Source organism: Telopea speciosissima, chromosome 5 (genome assembly GCF_018873765.1).
Source record: "Telopea speciosissima isolate NSW1024214 ecotype Mountain lineage chromosome 5, Tspe_v1, whole genome shotgun sequence".
NCBI classification, from domain to species: domain Eukaryota; kingdom Viridiplantae; phylum Streptophyta; class Magnoliopsida; order Proteales; family Proteaceae; genus Telopea; species Telopea speciosissima.
In genome coordinates this window covers 464,465-486,514 of record NC_057920.1, presented here as the reverse complement: position 1 = coordinate 486,514, position 22,050 = coordinate 464,465, and the positions used below count along the sequence as shown (strand labels likewise).

The window sequence follows — 22,050 nt, the reverse complement described above, 5'->3', positions numbered from 1 at the left end:
AATTGAAAATTGCCACTACAATACATTAAGGCCATATCCAATATTGGACTTTGAGCAATTATAAATTTTTTCTTCTTTGTTTCTCCCTTCCAAATGGGCAAGCCATCCTTTTGTTCATAATCAAAAGCCTCTTTTTTTCTGTTTCCCTACTGAAGAGAAAAACAGGAAAGCAAGCAATTGCTGGTATTTACGAGGAGCTAAGTTTTCAGTACCGGGTGAAGTACTGTCATCTTCAAAGCCAGTGGTATTTTGGTACTTTTATGGTCCCTGGGGTAATTTTATGGTCGCTGGGGTAATTTCTACTTTCTAAGTCAAGTATGGAGTTTAGTAAATTAAAGTCTTCGTCCACGAATTTGAAATCAGTTCCTAATTTCAGGTATTTAGTAAGTTGCACAGAGATCTAATTGAAGGTTCTAAAAGAGCTAGGGGCAGGCCTAAAAAGACCCTAGGAGAAGTAGTGAGAAAAGACATGCATATTTTCTTCATCTTTTCTCTATTTTAGAACTTGTTTGCTGCATCCTTTGCTCTACACTATCAGTGTTCTTCCTCTCATATTTTCTTCACTAAATCACCTTTGAAACCTCCACACAGCCTCCTCCAAAATCTTGTAAATCCCAGTCAACTAGATGTTTCTCCATTATTTATATTCACATTATAGCACAAAAACTTATTTCCCTTTAAACCATCATTAAGTTTCATGAACTCATCTGTTCAATAAACGACTAACCTATTTCCTTCATCTATCATCAACATATTTAAATCTAACCTTAGTTTCCTATAGTTATAAGATCTGAGTTAATGTATGGCCTCTCCGCCAACTGATATGAAAGACATTTAGCGTAGAACAAAACCTTGAAGTTAAATACATAAATAACGAAATGAGGAAACTTTATTCCAACATTGGCACTATTCAGCTTCATGAAGTTTCAGTCAGCCTGACATAAACTTTATTCTTAAGGATTCAATACAATGAATAAGAAGATGCTTGGTTTTTTTCCTCCTAGACCATTCAAGTTTCAACTCTGAAGTCTGAACTAGCTCAAAGAAAAACTTTCTTAAAGAACATGAAGTTGAAGAAGGAAAGGACTACAAAAGGTATTAAATATCTATTAGGTCTGACAGGCCCATGAGATGCCTCCACAGCTCAATACCTAGTACAAAACAATATTGATAACAGTAGTAGTACAATCATTTAATAATGAGTGAAGAAAGCCAGGTAACTGTGGTTAGACAACTATAAGTTACTGACCAATCTTAATATTCAAACAGGAAAAAAAAGGTTAAAAAATAATCATACTTCAGTTCTATGATCAAGGAAAGTGGCAAATAAAAAGCATTGCAAACAAAAAAAAACAGTGAGATATAAGATTTTCAGAAACTCACATGAGAAATGCCAGTCACGATCATATATATGCTGGTGGAAAGCTTTCAGAATAGGTACTTTGGTATCAGAAGGAATGCTTGTATCGTCCTCTAACAACAACAGAGATGAATTTTAGAGTTGAGTGCAATTTAAATAAAAATTACCTGGATAAAAGAAAATAAGAATGGTCAGAATGGTCCCTTTTTTCCACTTCTTTTTTACCAGAACGCTGAAATCAGAATGATAAAGGCAATGGCTAACCATAATAAAAGAATCACAAAACATTATTCTCCTTCCTTTTTACCACATTAGTTATGACAATTAGAAAGAATCAACTGGGTTGTCATTCCATATTTCCAGTTTAGAGTTTCTATCTTCCAACCAATGTAACAAGGACATGTCTGTGTCATTTTCTGGCCATTTTCATGCAAGTGTCCAGTGCTAGACACTACCTCTTTTTCTAGAAAAAGAGAACAAGAATGAGCGATAGGGAGGGTGAGAGGAATAGATTGCCAGCAGAGGAAAAACATAACAAGCCTATAAGCATAACAATAATAACATCATCTTAAAGTTAAACACAAAGGAAATGACTATGGGTACAAACCAACAGTATCGAGGGCTCTAAGAACCAAATAGAAGATGCAAACCTGCAAAGAGGAACAAAAAGATTAAATGCAGTGGTATGACAAGTTGACAACTAAATTTAAATAAACTTTGCCATCTATGAAAATGATACTGGAGACAACCTTCTCTAAATTATTCTTACGTTAGATCATACAAACATGAGAATTGAACCGTGAATAATGAAAGCATAAACCTTTGGACAAAATAAAATACTCATTTCAAACAGTGAAATAAAAACAACATACTCAGCTAACTTGATTTATTTGAAATGAAGCAGGGAACCTTTCCCAGATCAAATATAAAATCATGTGCAATTTTGTTGAGCTGATGAAAGCAAATTGTTGATGTCTCATTACTAATGTGTAACTGCAGTCCTCAGATGGAAAAATTTTACACTTCAACTTATAACACTGCAATTGCTCGAGAAACAATGCATTTAATTCTGTTGAACCAAAGGGAACTACCTACTTATAAGTGGTAAGAAAGCGCAAAACATCTTTAATTAATGGTGTACATACCCAAGCTTATCACTGTAGTGCTAGAGTCCATGATTTCTTGGATTGTCCCTGATACCTAATATATTCCTTTGCATGTGAACCTAACTTGGTACAAAGTGGAATGGCAATAGCTGGAAAATAACCAGCTGATGACAAACCCCATGTCATCTTTTCGCAAACCATTACAGATTAAAACAACTTAGATTTATTCTTTTCGATTTCCAACTCCCATCAAATACACTGAAAAGTAAATAACAACGATTATTCAAAACTCAGAGCTAGAAATGAGAATTACAGATCCACAACACCCTCGGGAAGATGAAAATTATAATAGTAACCAGAAAAGAGATCATAGCAGAATCAATCGACATAATCAAGAAAAGGAAATCCATATAACAAATGATACAGCAAGGAAAAAGGAATGGTGGCTCACAGCATTGCGAAGCTCAGGACCTAGCTGCTGAATAACGAGAGCGAAACTGCGGGAGACCTTGTGTAGCATGGTGTAGCAAAAACCCCAATGAGGCTCCGATGGAATCTGCTTCTCCGCATTCCTGGCTGCTATCTTCAGCTTCACAAGCGGATAGATATCATCCGGGTGCGTCAACACGGCTGCTAAACTTCCCATCTTCTTCTTCAAGCCAAAACTCAACGAAGAATGGATCCTCCGAAATCGGGGGAAAAAGACGGTAACAAACGCGGAAGACTGAAATGTGATCTCAGAAGTAGTGGTGGTGGTGGTGGTTGTGGGCAGGGGCTAAACTCCAAACGATGTAGAGTTTAAAAGGGCTTGAATTGAATGGAGAAATCCAATCAGAAAATGATGAGAAAGGAAGAATCCAAAAAAACCTAAAGCAGTCGGCAAAGGCGTGATTGTTAAACTTGTTCTTCGCGACAGGAGAACCGTATAAATGTGCTGTTGGAAAGCTGGATTTATCACTTTTATGCGTTCAATTGGTTTGGCTGGAGCCGAGACCGCGTTGGGGCCGGGCCCCTCGGACACAATTTTCTTCCTTATGCGATACGGGCAGCAGGAAAATTCCTAGTGCCTGTGAAGAGTATGGAGAAAAAGAAATTAGTTAATATCAACATATTTTACGGTTCATGCACGAGTGCATGTGAAGAGTTTGGCAGACTCCACATAAAATGATCTTGATACCTCACAGGGAAAAGGCTGGCAGCCTGGCATGCCGCTACTGTGCTTAAGAAAGAACACCTCTGTGTCTTCTTATGTCCAGCGCCAAGACACAAAGGGGGTGAAATGATCGACTCGCCCCTAATGAATGGAGGTGATGACTGCCTTGTTGATGTCGTCACATGCTTTTCTATTGACTCTTGTGCACGTGCAGGTCACACTCTCCCCATCAAAGAATTCTTGCCCTAAAAAAAATATAGGGAAAGCAAACGCTACCTAGACGTGTGCGGCGCGACACGCAGCTCTTGCGCCTAGACATAAGGTCATGCCCTTGAGGATTTTTGTCTTTTCATGGGGGCACGCATGGTCATTTTGTGCCACGCACCACACACAACTAGTTAGCATTTTTTTCCCCAAAAATATATTGCTGCCATTTTTTTTTAAAACCAATATCTTGCCCTAGGGGACTTTGGCTACAACTACATGAGGGGGAGGGGAAGGAGTGCTTTGGCACAAGGTGAAGATAGGAGACCCATGACCTCCTAGGAACCTGCATTCTATTGGCAAGGCACCGACCAACTGAACAAGGGATCCATATCCTCTCCAATAATGGGATCTCCCAATGAATGCACAATGAGGCATCCGAAGGCTGGGCTACTGCACACACATTTTTGGGATGCACCAAGTCAGCATGCACGGCGCATTGAGATGAGTGTATGTCAGCCCAGTCGTTCAATGCCTCATTGGGTGAGAGGATCCAAATCCCTGAACAAGTGGTTGCCTTCGCTACCCTTCCATATATGAACATTTTGCTGCACTTTATTTATGTGTTCCTCTATACAACTTGCTCAGAAAACCCTCCCCCTACTTAAAAATTTTAAATCGTTTGAGTCTCAAAACTTAAAACATTGTTATTCCAATCGAGCTCTTCCCATCCAATGGTCTTATTTCCTCTATCAAAAAATCGATTGTAAAAAATCTTCAATTGGCCCCTCAGATTTGAAAACGTGATGATCTGGTCCCAAAACCTTAAAATTTGCTGCTTTGGAATTTCCAAGATTTGAATCGACACAATTCGAATCCCCCAATTTGATTCCAATTGCAATTTTTGAAACAATGCCTTCAAGCTTAAACAGAGAAAAGAAGGTGCAAAGATGGGAAGTGTCCTTCGTCAGTACATTGGCGTTTTAGTCTTTTTTTCGGGAGAAGTGCTATAGGGATGGATAAAGACGACTTTTTTTCATGTCAAGTTCATTGCCCTGTCTGGTTATCCGGTTCCTCTCATAGGAGGTGAAAATGACAACTTAACCACACCCGGGCAGGAGGTTAAGTCATCATTTTTGCCTCCCAAGAGGATCTGGACAACTATACTCGACAGGAAACCTAAGAGGATAATGATCCGAAAAAGACAACATTTTTGAAAACGTGAGATGTGATTTAGGGGAATAAGGATCCTCTACTGCCGAGCTGCCCGACAGGACCGTGCAGCCCATACACAGTGAGGCAAGCAATGACCGCCTTACCTCCACTCGGGCAAGGCTTTTGGGCAAGGGCAAGACGATCACTACAAGCCTTACTGTGTCTGGGCTGTACGGTCCTACCAGGCAGCTCGGCAATAGAGGATCTGGATTCGATTTAGGGTGGGTAGAGTACGACATTCCAGTCCTATCTGCACACGAAGATGCCATTACATTAAATTCTTTCACATCTCATAATCTAGTCTCATCCAGGGACCATGGGACAGATCTTGTGGCCTCATAGGGTGTGAGACCCACCTCTGGTGTATAGTGCCCAGATTTAACCCCATGTGTCCCCCGGATGGGGACCTGATCCAAATTCCTTTCATACCACCACGACTATCATCCTCACACTACTATCAATCATCCAATCCATTCGTCTTCACATCACACATTCTGCCCCACCAGGCTTGTAGACATTACTCTTATTGAACTTGTTTTGGAAAAAAGTATCGTTCTAGAGCAGATTAAATTTCCTTCACCGCCTTTATTATGGGTGTTAAAAAACAATTTGTTGGGATCCCACGTAGAAGGTGGAAATAATAATTTATTATCAAATGTGATTAATTCGACGTAGAGATTTATAAGTCCTTGATCACTCTCTCATTAACGATTACTTTTAAGGATGAGTTCTATTCAAATCCTTAACAAATGATATCAGAGCCAAAGATGTAGTAATACTCTCAAGTCTGAAAAGATCTTGGTTGCTCTAGTATGGAGTGGACAATGAGATAGATATAAATAATAATCCTTCATCGGATATGAGTAGCCTGATATGGAGATTTATAGATGTCAAAAGACCAAATAAAAGGTCTCTCCAATCAATATTAACACAACATATGTAAGGAGACAACTTCCATTAATGACCAAAAAGGGTGTATGAGAAGAAATCCATACAACTAAATAGAAAATGAACTCTATATCACACATCAAAAAATACGTATGCTCCCCTACTGCAGGAATGTCCACATACACTTCTCTGACCATGTCAATAATGTATAACTAAACACATACAAAAGTTGGGATCGTATAGAGTCCAAATCCACAATTTAAAATACTTCAGCTACCTTGCTTGCAAGAACTCGTTCCCGTCTTTCAATGTACCCAAATGGGAACCAACCTGCTTTCCCCATGCACTCCCCTTCTGCCCAACCATTGTTTGATACCTGCCAAAAGCACTCAAGAGTCAGGCTCAATGCAATTGAAATAAGAACTAAAGACGACAAATATATCCTGCAGATTCAAGTATGCAACACAAACCCATAGGCCTGAAACAGGATCAGTGAGATATTGGGGTGGGGGGGCAGAGAGAAAGGTGCCTAATAGGTCTTGGCGTAACTCTACAAAGAAAGAACCTCATTTTCTGTGAAGGACGTCAACTTGAAAACTGAAGAACTCAAAGGGTAGAATATGGTATCAGCAGCAAGTCTAAAATAAAAAATGCCATTAAAAAGCTGGAGCTGATGTCAGTGGTCCACATCTACCCCTTCACTCAGTTTAGACATCATGTCATGCACAAATGCACTATTATGTCATGGAAAATAGTTTTTCTGAATCAGCTTACTTCAGTAGTTAAGCAACACAGTTAATAAAGTCAAAGTTCAAAATGATTCTGCAAGGAAAACACTAATATGTAAAAGCATATTTATTGATGCACAGAGCAGTGCCGAAGCAAAATGCAAGAGTGATAAACAAACAACATGGCACCATCCTTCCATATGCCCGGCAGGAAAAAAGAAAAACAAAAAGGATATATAAGCCTCAAAGAAGTCACAACAATAGCTTGATATACAAACATCATGGCACCGTTAATAATGATAGCACAGGCTCTAATCCTCCCCAAAAGGTGAGTGAATCTCCCAAGGCCTTGAAGGCAACTTCTAGCGCAGTTGGTTGGTCCCCTGTAGGTTGATGTGTGGATCCCAGGAGGTCAAGTGATTGACTTCCCTTCTCTCGTGATACATCCCCTCCATGGTGTAAAGTAGTGTGTAAGTGGTCTATGTACGGCACACAAAAAATCCAAGGCCTCTGCTCAAAGGCTAGAGTAGGCCAGTAATTTTGGCAATGCAATGTCACTGTTAAATATTATACCATGTGGGCAGTCCTAGCTATACCATGAGGGAGAGTGTTTGATGTTGAGTTATCATCCTGCTTTAAGTTACTGAGTCAGTCATTGGGCCATTGTTAGTTACTTTAAGTTGTCTGTCTTTATTTGTAATTAGACTCTTAGTAGGTTTCCAACTCTTGGTAGGGTTCCTAAACATTATATATATTGTGGGACTAGACCATGATAGGCATAATTCTGACTCCTACCGTGGTCTAGCATTCTCTCCCCTTTCCCTACCGACATCTGTCTGTCTGTCTCTCTCTCTCTCTCTCTCTCTCTCTCTCTCTCTCTCTCAGTTCTCTTCTTCTCTTTTTCTTCTTTTTAGATTCAGGTTCTATTTGATTTTGTCACATGGTGTCAGAGCTATGTGAGGGGGGGGGGGGAATGCTATTAAACCTTATTTAGAAAAAATAAAAACTAGGGTTTCTTATTTTTTGAGGAAGAGTGATCCCTTTTGTTACTGTTGTTCCTACTATTATTGCTTCTACTACTTTGCGTGGAGATCTGCTGCCATATGAGTGTTGCTGATTTGCTGCTCTCACAGTTTGAGCCTCCTTTTTCCCTCTCACGTGTGGAGATCATGCCTTATTATTTATTTCTTCCTGTAGATCTCTTTATTACTGGTGGTGCCGTGTTCTGGGCAGCATCTGCAACCCATCAGTTTTTGGATCGAACTCCATCAATCCTTCTCAGTTCTTCCTAAAATTTGGAGCATAGGTCATATACCCTGGGGCGAATAAAGCCCTTGACTCTCACTCTCAAAGTCCCCGTTTATCGTGAGTTACAGACCTACCATTGAAACCAGTTCTGCAACTATCGCAAACCCCATCTTCAGAAATTTTGCTGATCAAATAATACTTGGGTTTTGGGATTTTCGTGATTTGGAATCGAGAGGGTTGAGGATTGCAATCGTAATCCTGAAACCATAGTTGCTTTGGAACCTTGGTTGAGGAGCTAGAGCAATCACAAGAAACCTGCCTTGTCCGCCTGTTTGTTGAGTTATAAGGATGTAGACGACCTTCTCTCTATGATTTGTTTCTTCTTGTTTATTTCACCCCACTTTCACAATTACCTCTTTCCTTTATCTCCATATACCCCTTATTTTTATTTGCTTCCAAGTCAACCCCAACTCATAAATCAAAACTCTTTCATGTCCATACTCTCTAACTTCCCTAGTAACCGCTTGAGAAATCTGGTTATTTACAAACTTGCCATTCCCGTCTGGTGCTTGGACTTTTGTTGGATCTGTTGGGCTCATAGCGAACCCAAATAGAGAATTTTGATCCCGGGTTCCGCATTAAACCCCTTTATGTCCAACACCTATTACTTACCATGTACCCCCTTGGACATTCTGGTTAAATACAGTTCCGCCATTCCATACTTTTTTTTTTTTGTACCACTGCTTTATATGAAGATCCAGTCATGGAATTACCACCAATTTTTGCAGTGATATTTGTTTGAATGATCACTACACTTTTGAGGATTATTGTTATTGTCTGCAAGGAGCATTTGACCAGAATTTGGGAGACATCAGGCTCTCTGGTTTTTGGTTATTAATTTATTACTATTATGCCCTGTTTGTGTCCTTCGTTGGAGTTCTTTATCTACTTTGATCTGATCCGTTGCTGTTGTTGATGCTTAGAGGTGTCAACCGGCCGGGTTAGGTCGGTCTCGGTCGGGCCTCACCAATTTTATAGGCTGCACCGTGTCTGACCGTTTAGGTGTTCGGGCTTGCATTGGGCGGACATGGTACTGTTTAATTTTGGTCGATCGGTGTTCGGTCTTTAATCGGGGCAGCCTTATTCAAGGTAAACGGGTCTTAAACGGGCCTCGGTCAGGCTAATGGCCTATTTAACTCTAAACGGTGTGGGCAGAAATTTTTAATTTCAAAGAAAGGATCGCAGTAATAATATCTGGTTTTACTTTGCTATAACCACGAGTCCGCGAGTGAAAAATTACCCAGGAAGCAAGTTTTGTATTTCTTACGAGATTTTATTAATCTGCAATGCTGTATTGTTGTGGACTGGCTTACCAAAAGCACCCCTTAAAAACGGAAAAACCCTTTAAAGCATTAGATAACCCCAAGCCAATCTAATTTATACTCTCTTATACAGATCACAGATGTAGGCACTAGGCAGTGTAGCACTTTGTGAAAAGCAAAGCAAATAGAAGTATAGAACCATGAGGGAGAGAGTCAGAGAGACGAAGATAAAAACAAATGCCAAAAAGTAAAAGAACTAGATGACAAAACTATCTTATAAAATAATAGATTCATTATTAGTTTATTACCTTTCTCTTCTTTCTTCTTCTTCTTCTTCTCTCCCTTCTTTCCTTCTTCTTCTTCTTCTCTCCCTTTGCCGTGTGACTGTGTGAGACTCAGAGACTATCTTGACTTTGCGAGACTGAATAGAAAAAAGAAAAAAAAAAGGTGGAATTTGGAAGGTAATTAGGGTTAATGGTTACTCAGTCATTTAGGAGGGTTAGGCCGTTAGGGAGTTCAACCGGTCGGTCGACTGGAGTTGGAGCGTTTGGGCCTTTTGGCCGTTTGGAGTCTTTGGACATAGCCGCGCCTTGGGCTTGGGGGGTAGAATAGGTAATATTTATCGGGCTTAAGGGGTCGGGCTAAAACGGGGCAAAAGGGGTCGGGCTCGGTCAGGGTTTTAATTGGGCGGGTTGGTCGGGCACTCGACGATGCCACCTCCAGCACCGGGAACGACACGTTTATTAATCGGGCCGGTTCGGTTCGGTCTTTAAACGGTCGGGTCAGCCGGTGCGGGCCTGGCATTGACACCCCTATTGATGCTATTGCGGCTGCTATTGATTTTGGGATTTATTGTTATTTCACAATGCTAGGTATCGCTGCCATATGATGATCGGTTATCCTTTGGTGTCCCCCCCCACCGCATTATTTGTGCACGTGTGGTGCTACACTTGAGGGGGAGATCGGAGTTATCATCTGACATATGAAGATTTTTATTATAATTTGTTCGTGTCATCTGCTCTAATCATCAACAACATATTTTCTTAGGAAGATGGTTACTTGTGGTTTTCAGCAACAAGCTTGTTATATGTGGTTCTCAGCAACCTTATGCTGTTGCCTTTGGTTCGCTACCTTATGTTGTCATCAATGGTTTGCAGCAACCTATGCTACACTTTTATCAGCGGTTTGTAGCAACTTATCCAGTTATGCTACACTTTTATCAGTGATTCGCAGCAACCTATGCAGCACTTTTACCAGTGGTTCACAGCAGCCTATGTTGCAGATTTACCAGTGGTTCGCAATAACCCATATTGTACTTTTATCTGTCTTCTTTGTGAAGATTGCTGCTTGCCTTGCTAAGGTATTATGATGTTGATGTTGCTGCTATGATATTTTGGCTTGCGGTTGATATTCTCTTCCGCTTATTTTTCTCTTGTATGGATTTATTCGACACAGATTTTCTCCACTGCTGTGTTAATGGTTGATGTGCTTATGGATTGTATTGTGACAGGAAGGTGGTGTTGCTGACTATTGGCTTCTACATATAGTTATCTGTTAAAGTTGCAACGTAGATTCTGGCCAGAGGAAGAAGCAAAAACTCATCGAATTTTTGGGTCAGAACTGGACCAACTCGAGCCAGCCAAGCAGGGACCAAAGATGTCCCACGATTTTGATAAGATCCCCCTCTGACCAGTCAACTAGAATTGGTGCGGTTTAGTAGTTATTATATTTAGTAGTTTCTAATTTGTTCCTTGCATGTGGCTGCATTATAAAGCCTAGTAGTTCTAAGTTAGTTACCTTCTATTTTAGTTAGGATTTAGTAGTTTCTATTTTAGATTAGTTCCTATTTTAGAAGTTTCTATTTTTTTTATTATAACTATTAATAGGCCTCTCAATGTAATGAAGGACCACAATTTTGAGAATAGACTTTTCTGGCCAAGCTTGCCATCGAATTATGGGAGAATCTCCTTGTTTCAACAGCTGGGATAGCTGTGGGTGAGAGACCCAGGCTGAGAGAGCCATTCCCCCTACCCCCTTCTTCTATCTTCTCTTTTCTCCTCTTTTATTACCCTGCTCGATCTCCTTTAGTGCTGCTACCACTGATCTGTGACTGCAACAACTACTGCGGCTTCCACTTTAGATCAACACAGGTGCTGAGAAGATCCATCGAAGACTGCTGCTATTCTCCAAGCATATACAGAACTATTGCTGTTTCTGCTGCACCCATTCGAGTGAAGCTGCTGCTGTTCCTGAGGCTTGATTCCTGCTACAACTTCAAGGCTGTGAATCTCCACTCCCCTTCATCTAAACCTGCAGAGTTTTGAAACATCATCTCACACCTTCATCCCCTCCATTCAATCCCCACTACTACCCCATTTCATTGGCTGGAATCCTCCAAAACACAATACTTCTATTTTCATTCCACCTCCATAACTTCACTTCCATCCATCAGAACTTCACCAAAATTGCAGCGAAGCCTCCCTTCAATAGGCCCTACACTCGATCCAACTTGGAGCCCAAGTGCAGTGCTGATTTGCAAGCCATCCCCAAACCTTCTAATTTGGTGCTGTCCCCATATCTCTCAACCTAACCATCAGAATTGAGTGAAATTTTCAGTATGGTTTCTCCTCTGTACAAACACCACTCAACCTGAGTTTGGTTCTGTTCTAAAGGCTGGTTTGGTTTTCTACACATTGATCCATACTTTCTATTTTTGTGATCTGTTGATAACTTGTAATCTGGGCATCCTATTCTGTTCCTATTTGGAGGGTTTGCTGAATACCCTTGGACCTACATTCGACCTTTGCTATCAGCCCTATTGAGTGGCTGGATTTTGGACTACAACATAGGCCTTACTTCTGAGTTTCGGCCCTAGCTTAAGCCCTGCTTTTGGGGCTAATATTAGTTGACTGCTGTGAATTATTGTGGGTTTAATTGGGGCTGGGTTTAACCTAACCTAGCTTTACATTAAGTTGGGTTCTGCTGGTTATGTCTATCTTTGTTGTTCTAAGCTGGAGAATAGGATATATATGCTCCAACTTGAGGGGAAGTGTTAAATACTATATCATAAAGGGGAGTAGCCTTAGCTGTACCGTGAGGGGGAGTGTTTGATGTGGAGTTAGTCTTGCTTTAAGTTAGTCCTTGTCAGTTACTTTTGAATTTATCTATTGTCTTTATTGATAATTAGACTCTTAGTAGGTTTCCTACTTTTGGTAGGTTTTCTAAACATAATATATATTGTGGGACTTTACCACGATAGGCATTATTCTGAGTCCTATCATGGTCTAGGATTCTCTCCCTTTTTCCCTATCGACATCTCTCTCTCTTTCTCTATCTCAGTTCATTTCTTCTTTCTTTCTTTTTCTCTTCTTCTTTATAGATTCTGGTTCTATTTGATTATGTCACAGTTCCCTTCCACTGCAGATGGTGAAACTCCATAAAAGTTAAAAGCCAATTCTGATGCAGCTCCAAGTAGGAAGAAGAAGAAGAAGAAGTCGTCCTGAACTTGGGGCTTAAGTAGGGAGCCATAGGTTAAGTTTATTTTGCTTGCATTTGCCATACTTAGTTTATTTTCTGTTTTTTAAATTGAACCGGTTTAAATTGGTTGCATCCAATTGGTTCAATTGGTCTAATTTAAGTGAAGTGTTCCTATTGGCTAATAGGATCTTAAATCCTATTGGCTAGTATGGAGTCTTCTTTTAAATCAGTAGTTTTAAGTTAGAATCTTTTAATTTAAGTTAATAGGGGTAACTAAGTCTTTTCAGGGTTTTAAATTAGTAACTTTGTTTTAATTAGGTTCCTTCCACGATTTTTAAGTGAGGAGGTACTGAGGTAGTTAAATTGTATTAGGAATTGGCCTAAGGCCTTATTATAAATAAATAAAATCGTGGAGGCTCCCCCACAATTGAATTTTAGAAAAAAAAGACTGTTTGCTGGCTGCCGATTGCTGCTGCTGCTGCTCTTGCTCCTGCTCCTTAGAGTGTTGCCTTGTGGATCTATCAAGGAAGAAGGACAGGTGGACTTCTTGTGACTCCTTACGCCATGACGGCTGGGAGGTTCTCTCTTTGTGAAGGTGGTTTCATCCGTCATTGATCAAGCTGCTGCCAGTGGAATCATGTGGTAAGTTTGAATTTAAATTCTGTTTTCCATTCCTTCTCCTTCCCCATTCGATCCCCCCTTAATTTCTGTTTTAATTTCATAAACCCTAGTTCAATCTAAGTTCTGTCCAGCCCTATCCCCTCACCCAATTCCTTTCAGATTTCAGGCATATCATCCCTATCCCAGCCCCTATCGATCCTAGTTTGAACCCAATCTGATCATCTAAAACCCAACTTCAAACCCCCATCCAAAACCCTAAGTTTCACCCTAGAACCTGAAACCTAACATCCAAACCCTAACCCTAATTCTGCAGGAATTTTAAACTCATCCAAATCCCAATATTTTTATAACAAAATAATCCCCTAGACCTGCTGATCATTACCATATATCACATTCGCCCCTAACCCTAGCCTAAACCCTAAATTTGCCCTAAACAGCCCCAAATCTGCCCCAAACAGTAGACTCGATCAGAAGCTGATTTTACCTGGCTCCTAGTAGGATTATCTCCTATTCTAGGACTACATTAAATTCCCATGAGGCATGAACCATGCCCTCAGCACTGCTGTAATTGAGTCAGTAATACCAACCAAAACAGAGAATTATTCATATTGCAGTACTAAATGTCATTTTAAGTCAAAAAGTGAACCTGGTGGAGTTACAGTGTTTCCTCCCCACAACCCCCAATTTCCACAGATATTTATTGTCAATTTTTGTAAGGAAATGCAATTGTTTTTAATCTTTATTTTTAGTCAAGAACAGCCAAAGCAACATAGAAATATAGAATGCAAGATAGAATAAAGCATTAAACCATCATTAGAGTGTGAAGAAGTAACCAAACAAAAGGAAAATTCACAAACCTTTCGGACAACAACATAGTCACCAACTGACAAATTCAGCTCCACATCAGACTCAGCTTGATATGAATGTGTAACCTACAACAAATTGAAAATGAACAATTTGGGAAGAAAAGATACATCAGACAGCCATTACAAAACTGTGTTTCATTATCATTAAAAATTTCTATATATGAACAAAGCCAATCACCTCTCCTAAAAAGTATCCCACGCTATCTGTTGGCCCATCATATGTTTGAGCAATGAAACCACCATTAACTTCTTCATACGATGGTGGTGGTGGCATCGAATTGTCTACAGCCACATTGGGAGAAGCTTCAATTCTTTGGCGCTCTGATACCATCTGCCAATCACATCAAAAAATCGAAAATCTTAATATTTCTGTAGCTGAAAGAAAAAGTAGAAATACATAAAGCTAGCTGCCAATAAGAAGCAACAGTGATTCGAGTCCATGAGACGATCCCATACCTCTCCCTCAAGTTGATCAAGTATTTGCAAGACTCGTTGATGATAAAAACGTTCCGATTCCACCTTTAATGTAGAAGAGGAAAATGAGTTGTAAAGTGTGATGTCCTAAAATATATGGCATGTAACTTGAACTCAGAAGGAACTGCATCAGATAAAGACGCAAATAAATTACCAAGGCAATAAGTCGCTGGAGCGTCAACCTTTGTTGCTGGGCTTCGACAGCAGCCATTGAAGCGACAGCTTCCTTCCCCAATGTTGCCATGTTTGACCTCAGGTCTTGCAGCTTGGCTTCAGCAGCTTCAAGCTTTGAAGCATTATCAATATTGCCTGCAGATTCCCTTACTTTAACTTGGCGTTTAGAGACTTCGATAGCCTGTATAGATCCAAAAGAAAAATTAAACAAACTGCAGGAGGACTCAGTTTCATCACATTAGTAAACTAAACGTGTCAGAAGCATTCCATTCGCCACCGCCCTACCAAAAAAAACGGTTGAACACTATAACTTGTGGAAGAAGTCCGACATAAAGGGGTCACCAGTTAAACAAATCAATCATGTTAACAGCATAATAAATCCTGCAATAAAGCGAAAAGAAACGCATCTTATGCTACCTGAGCTTCAGCTTCCTGCTGCATTCGATCATATCGTTGAGCAAGATGCCGAGCATCCTCCAGTGGAGCACCCATAACCATTGCTCTTAATGGCTCCGCAACCTGTAAATTCAACAAAATGAAATATGAATTAGCTATGCAAATCTAATACAATTACACATAAAACTAAAGAAGAATTGTAACCTCAAAGCCATATTTACTGTTAAATAACACCATCAAATCTTGAAGGCATCCTAGCAAATATGAGAAGCCTAAAATTCTGTAGATATCGTACCACATCTCAGAAGGGGGGGGGGATGGGGACACATATTCTAGGCAAATATAACAGCGAAAAAGAAAAATATCTCTATTTGGGAGACCCGTAGTGCTGGGCATCTTAAACCCTCTAAATAAAACTGAACTCGAACCACGGAATCCAGTTGGAGTTTAACTCAAACAAAAAAACAGGTGAGTTGGGAACTATCTGACAGAAAAAAGAGAAAATCCAATAGCTTCAGCAATTCAGATCAAAGAGGTTTGAAACTGTAGGTGATGGCTAGTTCAGAAAGTAGAAAAATGATACAGATAAGTCACCTAAAGGGCTTAATTTAATGGAAATAAGCTTTGGGTTGGGTTATGTATGTGTTGGGCCTTTGATTCCATGGGTTTTCGTTGCAATGGGCCACTTTAATGAGCCTAAAATATGGGTAGAAAATAGAAAAAATGGGATTTACTTCATTAGTTTAGTTAGAGTCTTGTTTTGAGTCAGTTTCTTTCATTATTTTAATTTCCTAGTCAGTTTATATTACCTTATTATTTAAGAACTGGATTAGACCGTTCCTTTTTAGTGTTTTGAGTCTATTTTTGAGTCTCCTATATAAGCTAGTAAGGGCCAACAGCCTTGTACACAAATTTGAATAATGAGATTAGGAAAAAAAAAACATAGCTTTGTGCTTTGCTCTGTGAGAGAGTATGGTGAGAGGTCATGGGTGAGATACCCGAGTCTGAAAGATGCTACCCTATTTTCTTCTTTCCCTTCTTCGATTTCTTGTTTTTTACTTTATTGTTAAGGAATTTCCTGCAAAACTGAGAACCGATCGAAGTATCTACTGTTACTGGACCTGAAGTTTGTGATACTCTTGTGGACTGGTTTACATTAAAAGGCCTGCTAATAGAGACTGGCCTAACCTTATAATAAGGCTTCAGTAGCAGTCCAAGATAACAGGATCTCAGCACCCAAAAGTGATCAGATTTAAAAGAAACTTCAGATTTGAATAAGAGATGATGCACAGCAGAGATTATCTTCAATTAACCTTTAAATAAACGATAGAACAATTGAATAACTTCAAAACATACTTGATGTTTGCATGGACAAAATAGAGGAAATAAGAAAGAAGAAGAAAGATATAACTTGAAGAGTCTCACCCCAAGCCTAGGCTAGTATCTCACCAAATCCACCCCACCCCCACCCCCAAGTCTCTCAGTTCCTAGAGAATCTCATTGCAGCTCAATTTCTCACAGAAGAATTGTATAAACTCAATTTCATTTAAATATTGATTTCAAATGCTTACCGGCAGCTCTAGAGGTTTGGAAGGTTTTAGACACTCATTGGAATTTCCTCCTACGCTTAATGTCTTGTACAGTTCCAAGGACTATTTGAAGGGTTCTAGACCCTCATTGGAACTACCTCCTAGACTTAATATCTTGTACATTTCCAAGGACTATTGGATTCAAGATATTTAAAAAATGGGAGAAAGAATGTTGCCAAGGCAGTGAATTCCCAATTTCAATTGGGTTACACCAAGGATCAGCCTTAAGCCCTTATCTGTTTGTGCTTATCATGGACGACCTAACCAGAGGCATACAAGAAGAGTCCCTTGGTGTATGGTCTTTACAGATGATATTGTTTTGGTGGATGAGACTCAAGCAGGGATTAACGCTAAAGTGGAACTATGGAGACCAACCTTGGAATCAAAAGGCCTGAAGATAAGCAGAACAAAGACTAAATATATGGTGTGCAACTTTAGCAACACTAGGACGGATAATGAGGCAGTTAATATTGGTGAGAGGGGGATCTCACAAAGTGAGTATTTTAGATATCTGGGATCAATCGTTAATAAGGAGGGTGAAATAGAGGATGACGTTGCCCGGAGGATTAAAATAGGGTGGATGAAGTAGAGAAGTGAGTATGGAGTTCTGTGCGATCGTCGTATCCCTTTAAAGCTTAAAGGAAATTTTTATAGGACTCTCATAAGTCATAAGACCAGCTATAATGTATGGTACGGAATGCTAGACTATGAAGAAGTGTCATATAAATAAACTTGATGTGGCAGAGATGAGGATGCTGAGATGGAGGTGTGGGAAAACTAGGAAGCATAAACTAAGAAATGACCATATTAGAGCTGGTTTGGGAGTAGCCCTGATTCATCATAAACTTAGAGAGAGTCGTTTGAGGTGGCATGGCCATGTTCAACGGAGGCCATCGGATGCCCTAGTTCGAAGAAGCAACCTGATCCAAACTGAGGAACTAAAAGAGCTAGAGGCAAGCTTAAGATAACCATAGGAGAAGTGGTGAAGAAAGTCATGCTTAGCTTAGGCCTTGCTCCTTGTGTGACTTCAAATAGAGCTAAGTGGAGAGCGAAGATCCACGTGGCGACTTCATTTTAGTTGGACTATGATGTTTGTGACGATGGTGTTAATACACTCCTTTATCGAGATTCGAGGCCTGAGGCTCAGTTATGATGCGGTTCATTGCTAAGTCGGGTCGATGCCCTAGAGTTTGTGTCAATGTTGTGTATTCCTTCCCTTTTTATATTATTCATTTTTGTTACTTCTGGGATCCATGTAGCCGACCCCATTTAGTTGGGATAAGGCTGAGTTGTTGTTGTTGTTGAGAAAGAAAGTTGCCAGGCTGCATAGCATACTCTAGCGCCTTCCTGTGTCTATATCTCTCTTCCTTCTCCCTCCTATGAAATGACATATCTGCCCCCTATTGTGGGAGGAGAGATAGACACAGGAGGCGCTAGCCTACGCTACACAGCTGGACAAGATTCTTTCTCCCTTAATGAATTTTACATTTTCAAGGTCTTTCACAAGTAACAATAAAACTAACCTATTAAATCTTAAGCCCACAGCCAGTATCTCATAACTCATTGTCCATACCAAAGTCAAAACCAAAAGATAGAAGAACATAAGTTAAAGCTTTACCCAACTTGTCCATTTCCCATGCAGGCTTTGCAATTTCTTACCCATGCCCTGTAAGATAGGACAGAGACCTCTCCCACCCTTGGAGGGTATGGTTAAGGCTATTAACAAACCATAAGCTACCCATTGGCTGCCCTCAAATTTTTCATTTTCCTTTCTTCAGCTTTCAGACATAAGTTGGCCTTTAATTAATAAACACTAAAGTTTTGCATGATGCCATTTTCCAATACTGACACATCATATAAAATTATTTAAAATGCATGAAACAACTAGCAATTCAAGTTATACCAAAATTTAAAGAGGTAAAAAAAAAAAAAAAAAGGAGAATGTATAAAATTATGGAGAGTTAATGTGTTACCACCAGAGTTCAGAGGAAAAGAAGATGCCCAAAAATAAGTTGAAACTTTTTTGTCCATCCCAAAGTTACAAGTCATTGAGAGCAAAAACTTTATCAAACCTGTCTACCGAGGGCTTTGCTCAAACCTGTGTACCAAGAGCTTTCAGTAAATTTCCACGTTCCTTTTCCATTTGACCATGAGCTCGTGCAAAACTCAATGCAGCTTTTGATAATGTATTACCATTGGTACATGTATTTTCAACACCATATTTCCTGCTATCTTCTGATAACTTTGTACCTAATGCAAAGTTGTGGTTTGAAGTATGTAACAACATAAGGAAGGCAGGAAACAAAATTTACTAACGGAGGTGAAAGCTTCATCCTCACCTATCTCAACTTGTTTCGACCCAGTAACAATGTAACCTTCAACACCCCGGACAATATCCCTTTGGAAGTGCTGGTAAAGAGAAAATACACATTTATAGGTTGGCCACGAATAATGAAGCAAAATCACAAGAGAAATACAGAATTGTGGTTAACCTTTGCTGCACGAGTTGACATGTAAAGCTTCTCAAGTTTTTGATGCTGCTGTAGTTCCGTCTCATCTGAAACAAAATTATCTGACCCCCCATATATCCCACCTCCAAACTGCTTGAAGACAGCCTGAAATATATATATAACAAATCATGTTTTCAGAGGGTTCAAAAAATAATCTGTTTCAAATCTTTACCATATATCTGTTCAAAGATTGAGAGGATATGAAGCAAGGGGGGAAAATTGATCATTTAATATTACTGGATACAAGTCAAGCATAGATATATTAACAAGCTGTACAAGAAGTAGTAAAGAAGTGGAAAAAAAAATTGGCAGTTAAGAAATCTCGATATAGAGAACATGTTCTTTGACCCTAAGAAACAGAAGAAATAATGGATATCCCTGCAAAAGAAGATGAAGAAAGTCATTGTGGCGGTGAAGAACTTGTGTTTTCTGGCGCTACTATTGAGAAAAGAATGGCAAGCATTGCTAACCAGTGCAATGGTCCTTTATTGGTTGGGAAGGAACCAGCCCTCTCAAGGAAACAAATCAAGACGGAGAAAGGGGATTTATTGGCTGTTTCCTCAAACCAAGCTGGCCCATGTCCTTGGATTTTTATTCTTTTATTTTTTATTTTTTTTTTTGGGGGGGGGGGGTTAGGATATGCCAAAGAGAATGAAATTAAAGAAAGCGGAGAATGCACAACCACACACATCTAAACATACACCCTTTCTTTACAAGAACCCCCCCCCCTTTCTGGTTAATCAATGACAACCAGAAATTAATCATAAAATTGAATAAGATAAGCAATATTAAACTCATGGTACACGAAACATTTCGGTTTTGCAAGCTGTCGAAACGAAACACCTGCAAGATACAATTTTGTCAAAGTTTCCGTTTCAACAAAATTTCGGTCTTATGCACGGTTTTGCCGATATTTCGGTTGCAATTGTTCCACCCCTCTTATATAAAAACCACATTTCGCACGAAAAGGATCAGAATTTCAATCCATTTCGTGCTCTTTGCCTGGTTTTGACTCCTGAAATTGGAAAACTCCATTTTTCTTGCTTTGACTCTGTATAACAACCATGTATGATGCATGATTTATCAAATAGTTTATAATTTTATGCTTATTCGTTCTTAATACATACTTAAGTTGTTTTACTTGAATTATATGAATTCTAGTACCAAATATTGTGTGGAATAGGCCACATTAGAGAATGTATACAACGTACACTACCAACATAGGGTCCAAAGTAAAACTACCATTTTGAGGGTCTAAGGGTTCCACTGTCTTTAGAGGGCTTAAAATAGGGTGTCCTACAAGTTTCATAACCTAATTTGGCCATTTGGCCCCCCAAAACCAGCCATCTAAACTCGGAAAGAAAACATAAAAGGGTTTGACTGAAATTTCGGTTTTGGTCGAAACATTTCGGTTTCGAGCCTAATCGAAACCGAAACCTAGTACTATGATTGAACTTCTAGTCACCTAGATTGCAGTATACTTTCTGAATGTGGATCATTATTAACCAAATTCTGTTTTTCTTATTAGTCAAAATGATTTTATTGATAACTTATCCCTAAAAAATGTTTATAGATACAGAAAGCTCACTAACCACATACTTTGCAGAATGGAGATAGATATTTGAGCACATATATCAAAGTTTGCCTGTCATGTTGCCACTGCTCTTAACTGCATAAATCCCATGTTAGATAGCACAAGCTTCACGTCAATAAAGAAGCCACATCACTGTCGTTCAGCTAATTCATTTAGCAGCCAGCTCTGCACTTGTATCCACACTGTACAACATCTTAGTAGAACATCACCTGAAGGTCGATCTCTGGTCATAGAATATTGCTTTGCCATTGCCAAGAAGAAGAAGAAGAAGCCCACACCCACCAAATGTTCTGCCTTTATGGAAAATCAAATTCATATCCTACTTCCAACATGTAACCATGCTTTACCAAGGTAGAGGCCGGCCAAGGAATTAGGGCAACCGATCAGCTCACTTTGGTTTTCACAATTTTATTTTCTTCTGTTTGCATATTTACGGTTAAATCTCATAAGTGCTTTACAGTTTCCTCAATTGCACGTGTACTAAACTTACGCCTGTTTGGAAATGGAACATAGAAGTTTATCCGGATCCAACATTTACTGATTAACCGACAGGGAGCTTATTGGAGCCCAAATAGGCTAAATTTTCCGTCTTTCAATCCCTTTCAAATGCCAAAAGGAAAATAGTCGTACCATTACACGATCAACACCAATACCTAAAAATCTCAACTTACAGACGCCTATGAAACAATCCCCAACCAAGAATAAGACAAGAACACCTAAGCTATTAAAACGAAATAAAGTAAATAACTAAATACCCGAGCTGCTGAAACCGGATTGTACAATCACCCCTAAACGCAACAGTTGTTTTGTATTTCAAAATTATAAAATCTATTCAGATGAAATTCTTTGACAGACGGAGATATCCCTCGAACTGATCAGGGAAACGAAGAACCAGCGTGAAGAAAATATTAGGGTTCGGTACCTGTTGTTGCTTCGCAACCTGTTCCCTGAGCTTCGTGGCTTGTTTCCTGATTGCATCCATCCACGATTGATGCGAATGAGACTCAAGTTTCAGTAGCAGAAGCAGAAACAACTGACGAATGTGGAGAGGGAGAGAGAAGAGAGATCTATCGAACAAAGAACTGGAAGAGGCTTTCTAAAATCAAAATGTAACGGTGCCTTCTA

The 22,050-nt window shown here is 39.6% G+C and overlaps 2 protein-coding genes across 5 annotated transcripts in view; both read right to left on the bottom strand.

Moving 5' to 3' along the window:
* Positions 1-9,590, bottom strand: part of LOC122661696 (squalene synthase 1-like) — a 32,829-nt gene extending 23,239 nt beyond the window's left edge. For 2 of the 4 annotated variants that reach the window (XM_043857184.1, XM_043857187.1), the window contains exons 1-3: positions 2,918-3,238; positions 1,968-2,010; positions 1,384-1,473 (exon numbers count right to left, since the gene is read on the bottom strand). In XM_043857184.1, the coding sequence (XP_043713119.1) occupies positions 1,384-1,473; positions 1,968-2,010; positions 2,918-3,112 (328 nt within the window). In that variant the 5' untranslated portion in view covers positions 3,113-3,238. Of the gene's footprint in view, positions 1-1,383; positions 1,474-1,967; positions 2,011-2,917; positions 3,239-9,564 lie in introns of those variants that run through there. The other 2 variants (XM_043857186.1, XM_043857185.1) reach the window with 2 other exon arrangements.
* Positions 6,031-22,050, bottom strand: LOC122661697 (SH3 domain-containing protein 2-like). The gene is made up of 10 exons (XM_043857188.1): positions 21,848-22,050; positions 19,314-19,436; positions 19,161-19,230; positions 18,920-19,071; positions 15,254-15,355; positions 14,817-15,017; positions 14,645-14,707; positions 14,367-14,519; positions 14,180-14,254; positions 6,031-6,302 (listed from the first exon to the last, which is right to left on the bottom strand). Exons 1-10 carry the CDS (start codon positions 21,905-21,907, stop codon positions 6,186-6,188), a joined length of 1,116 nt encoding a protein of 371 aa, XP_043713123.1. The 5' UTR covers positions 21,908-22,050; the 3' UTR covers positions 6,031-6,185.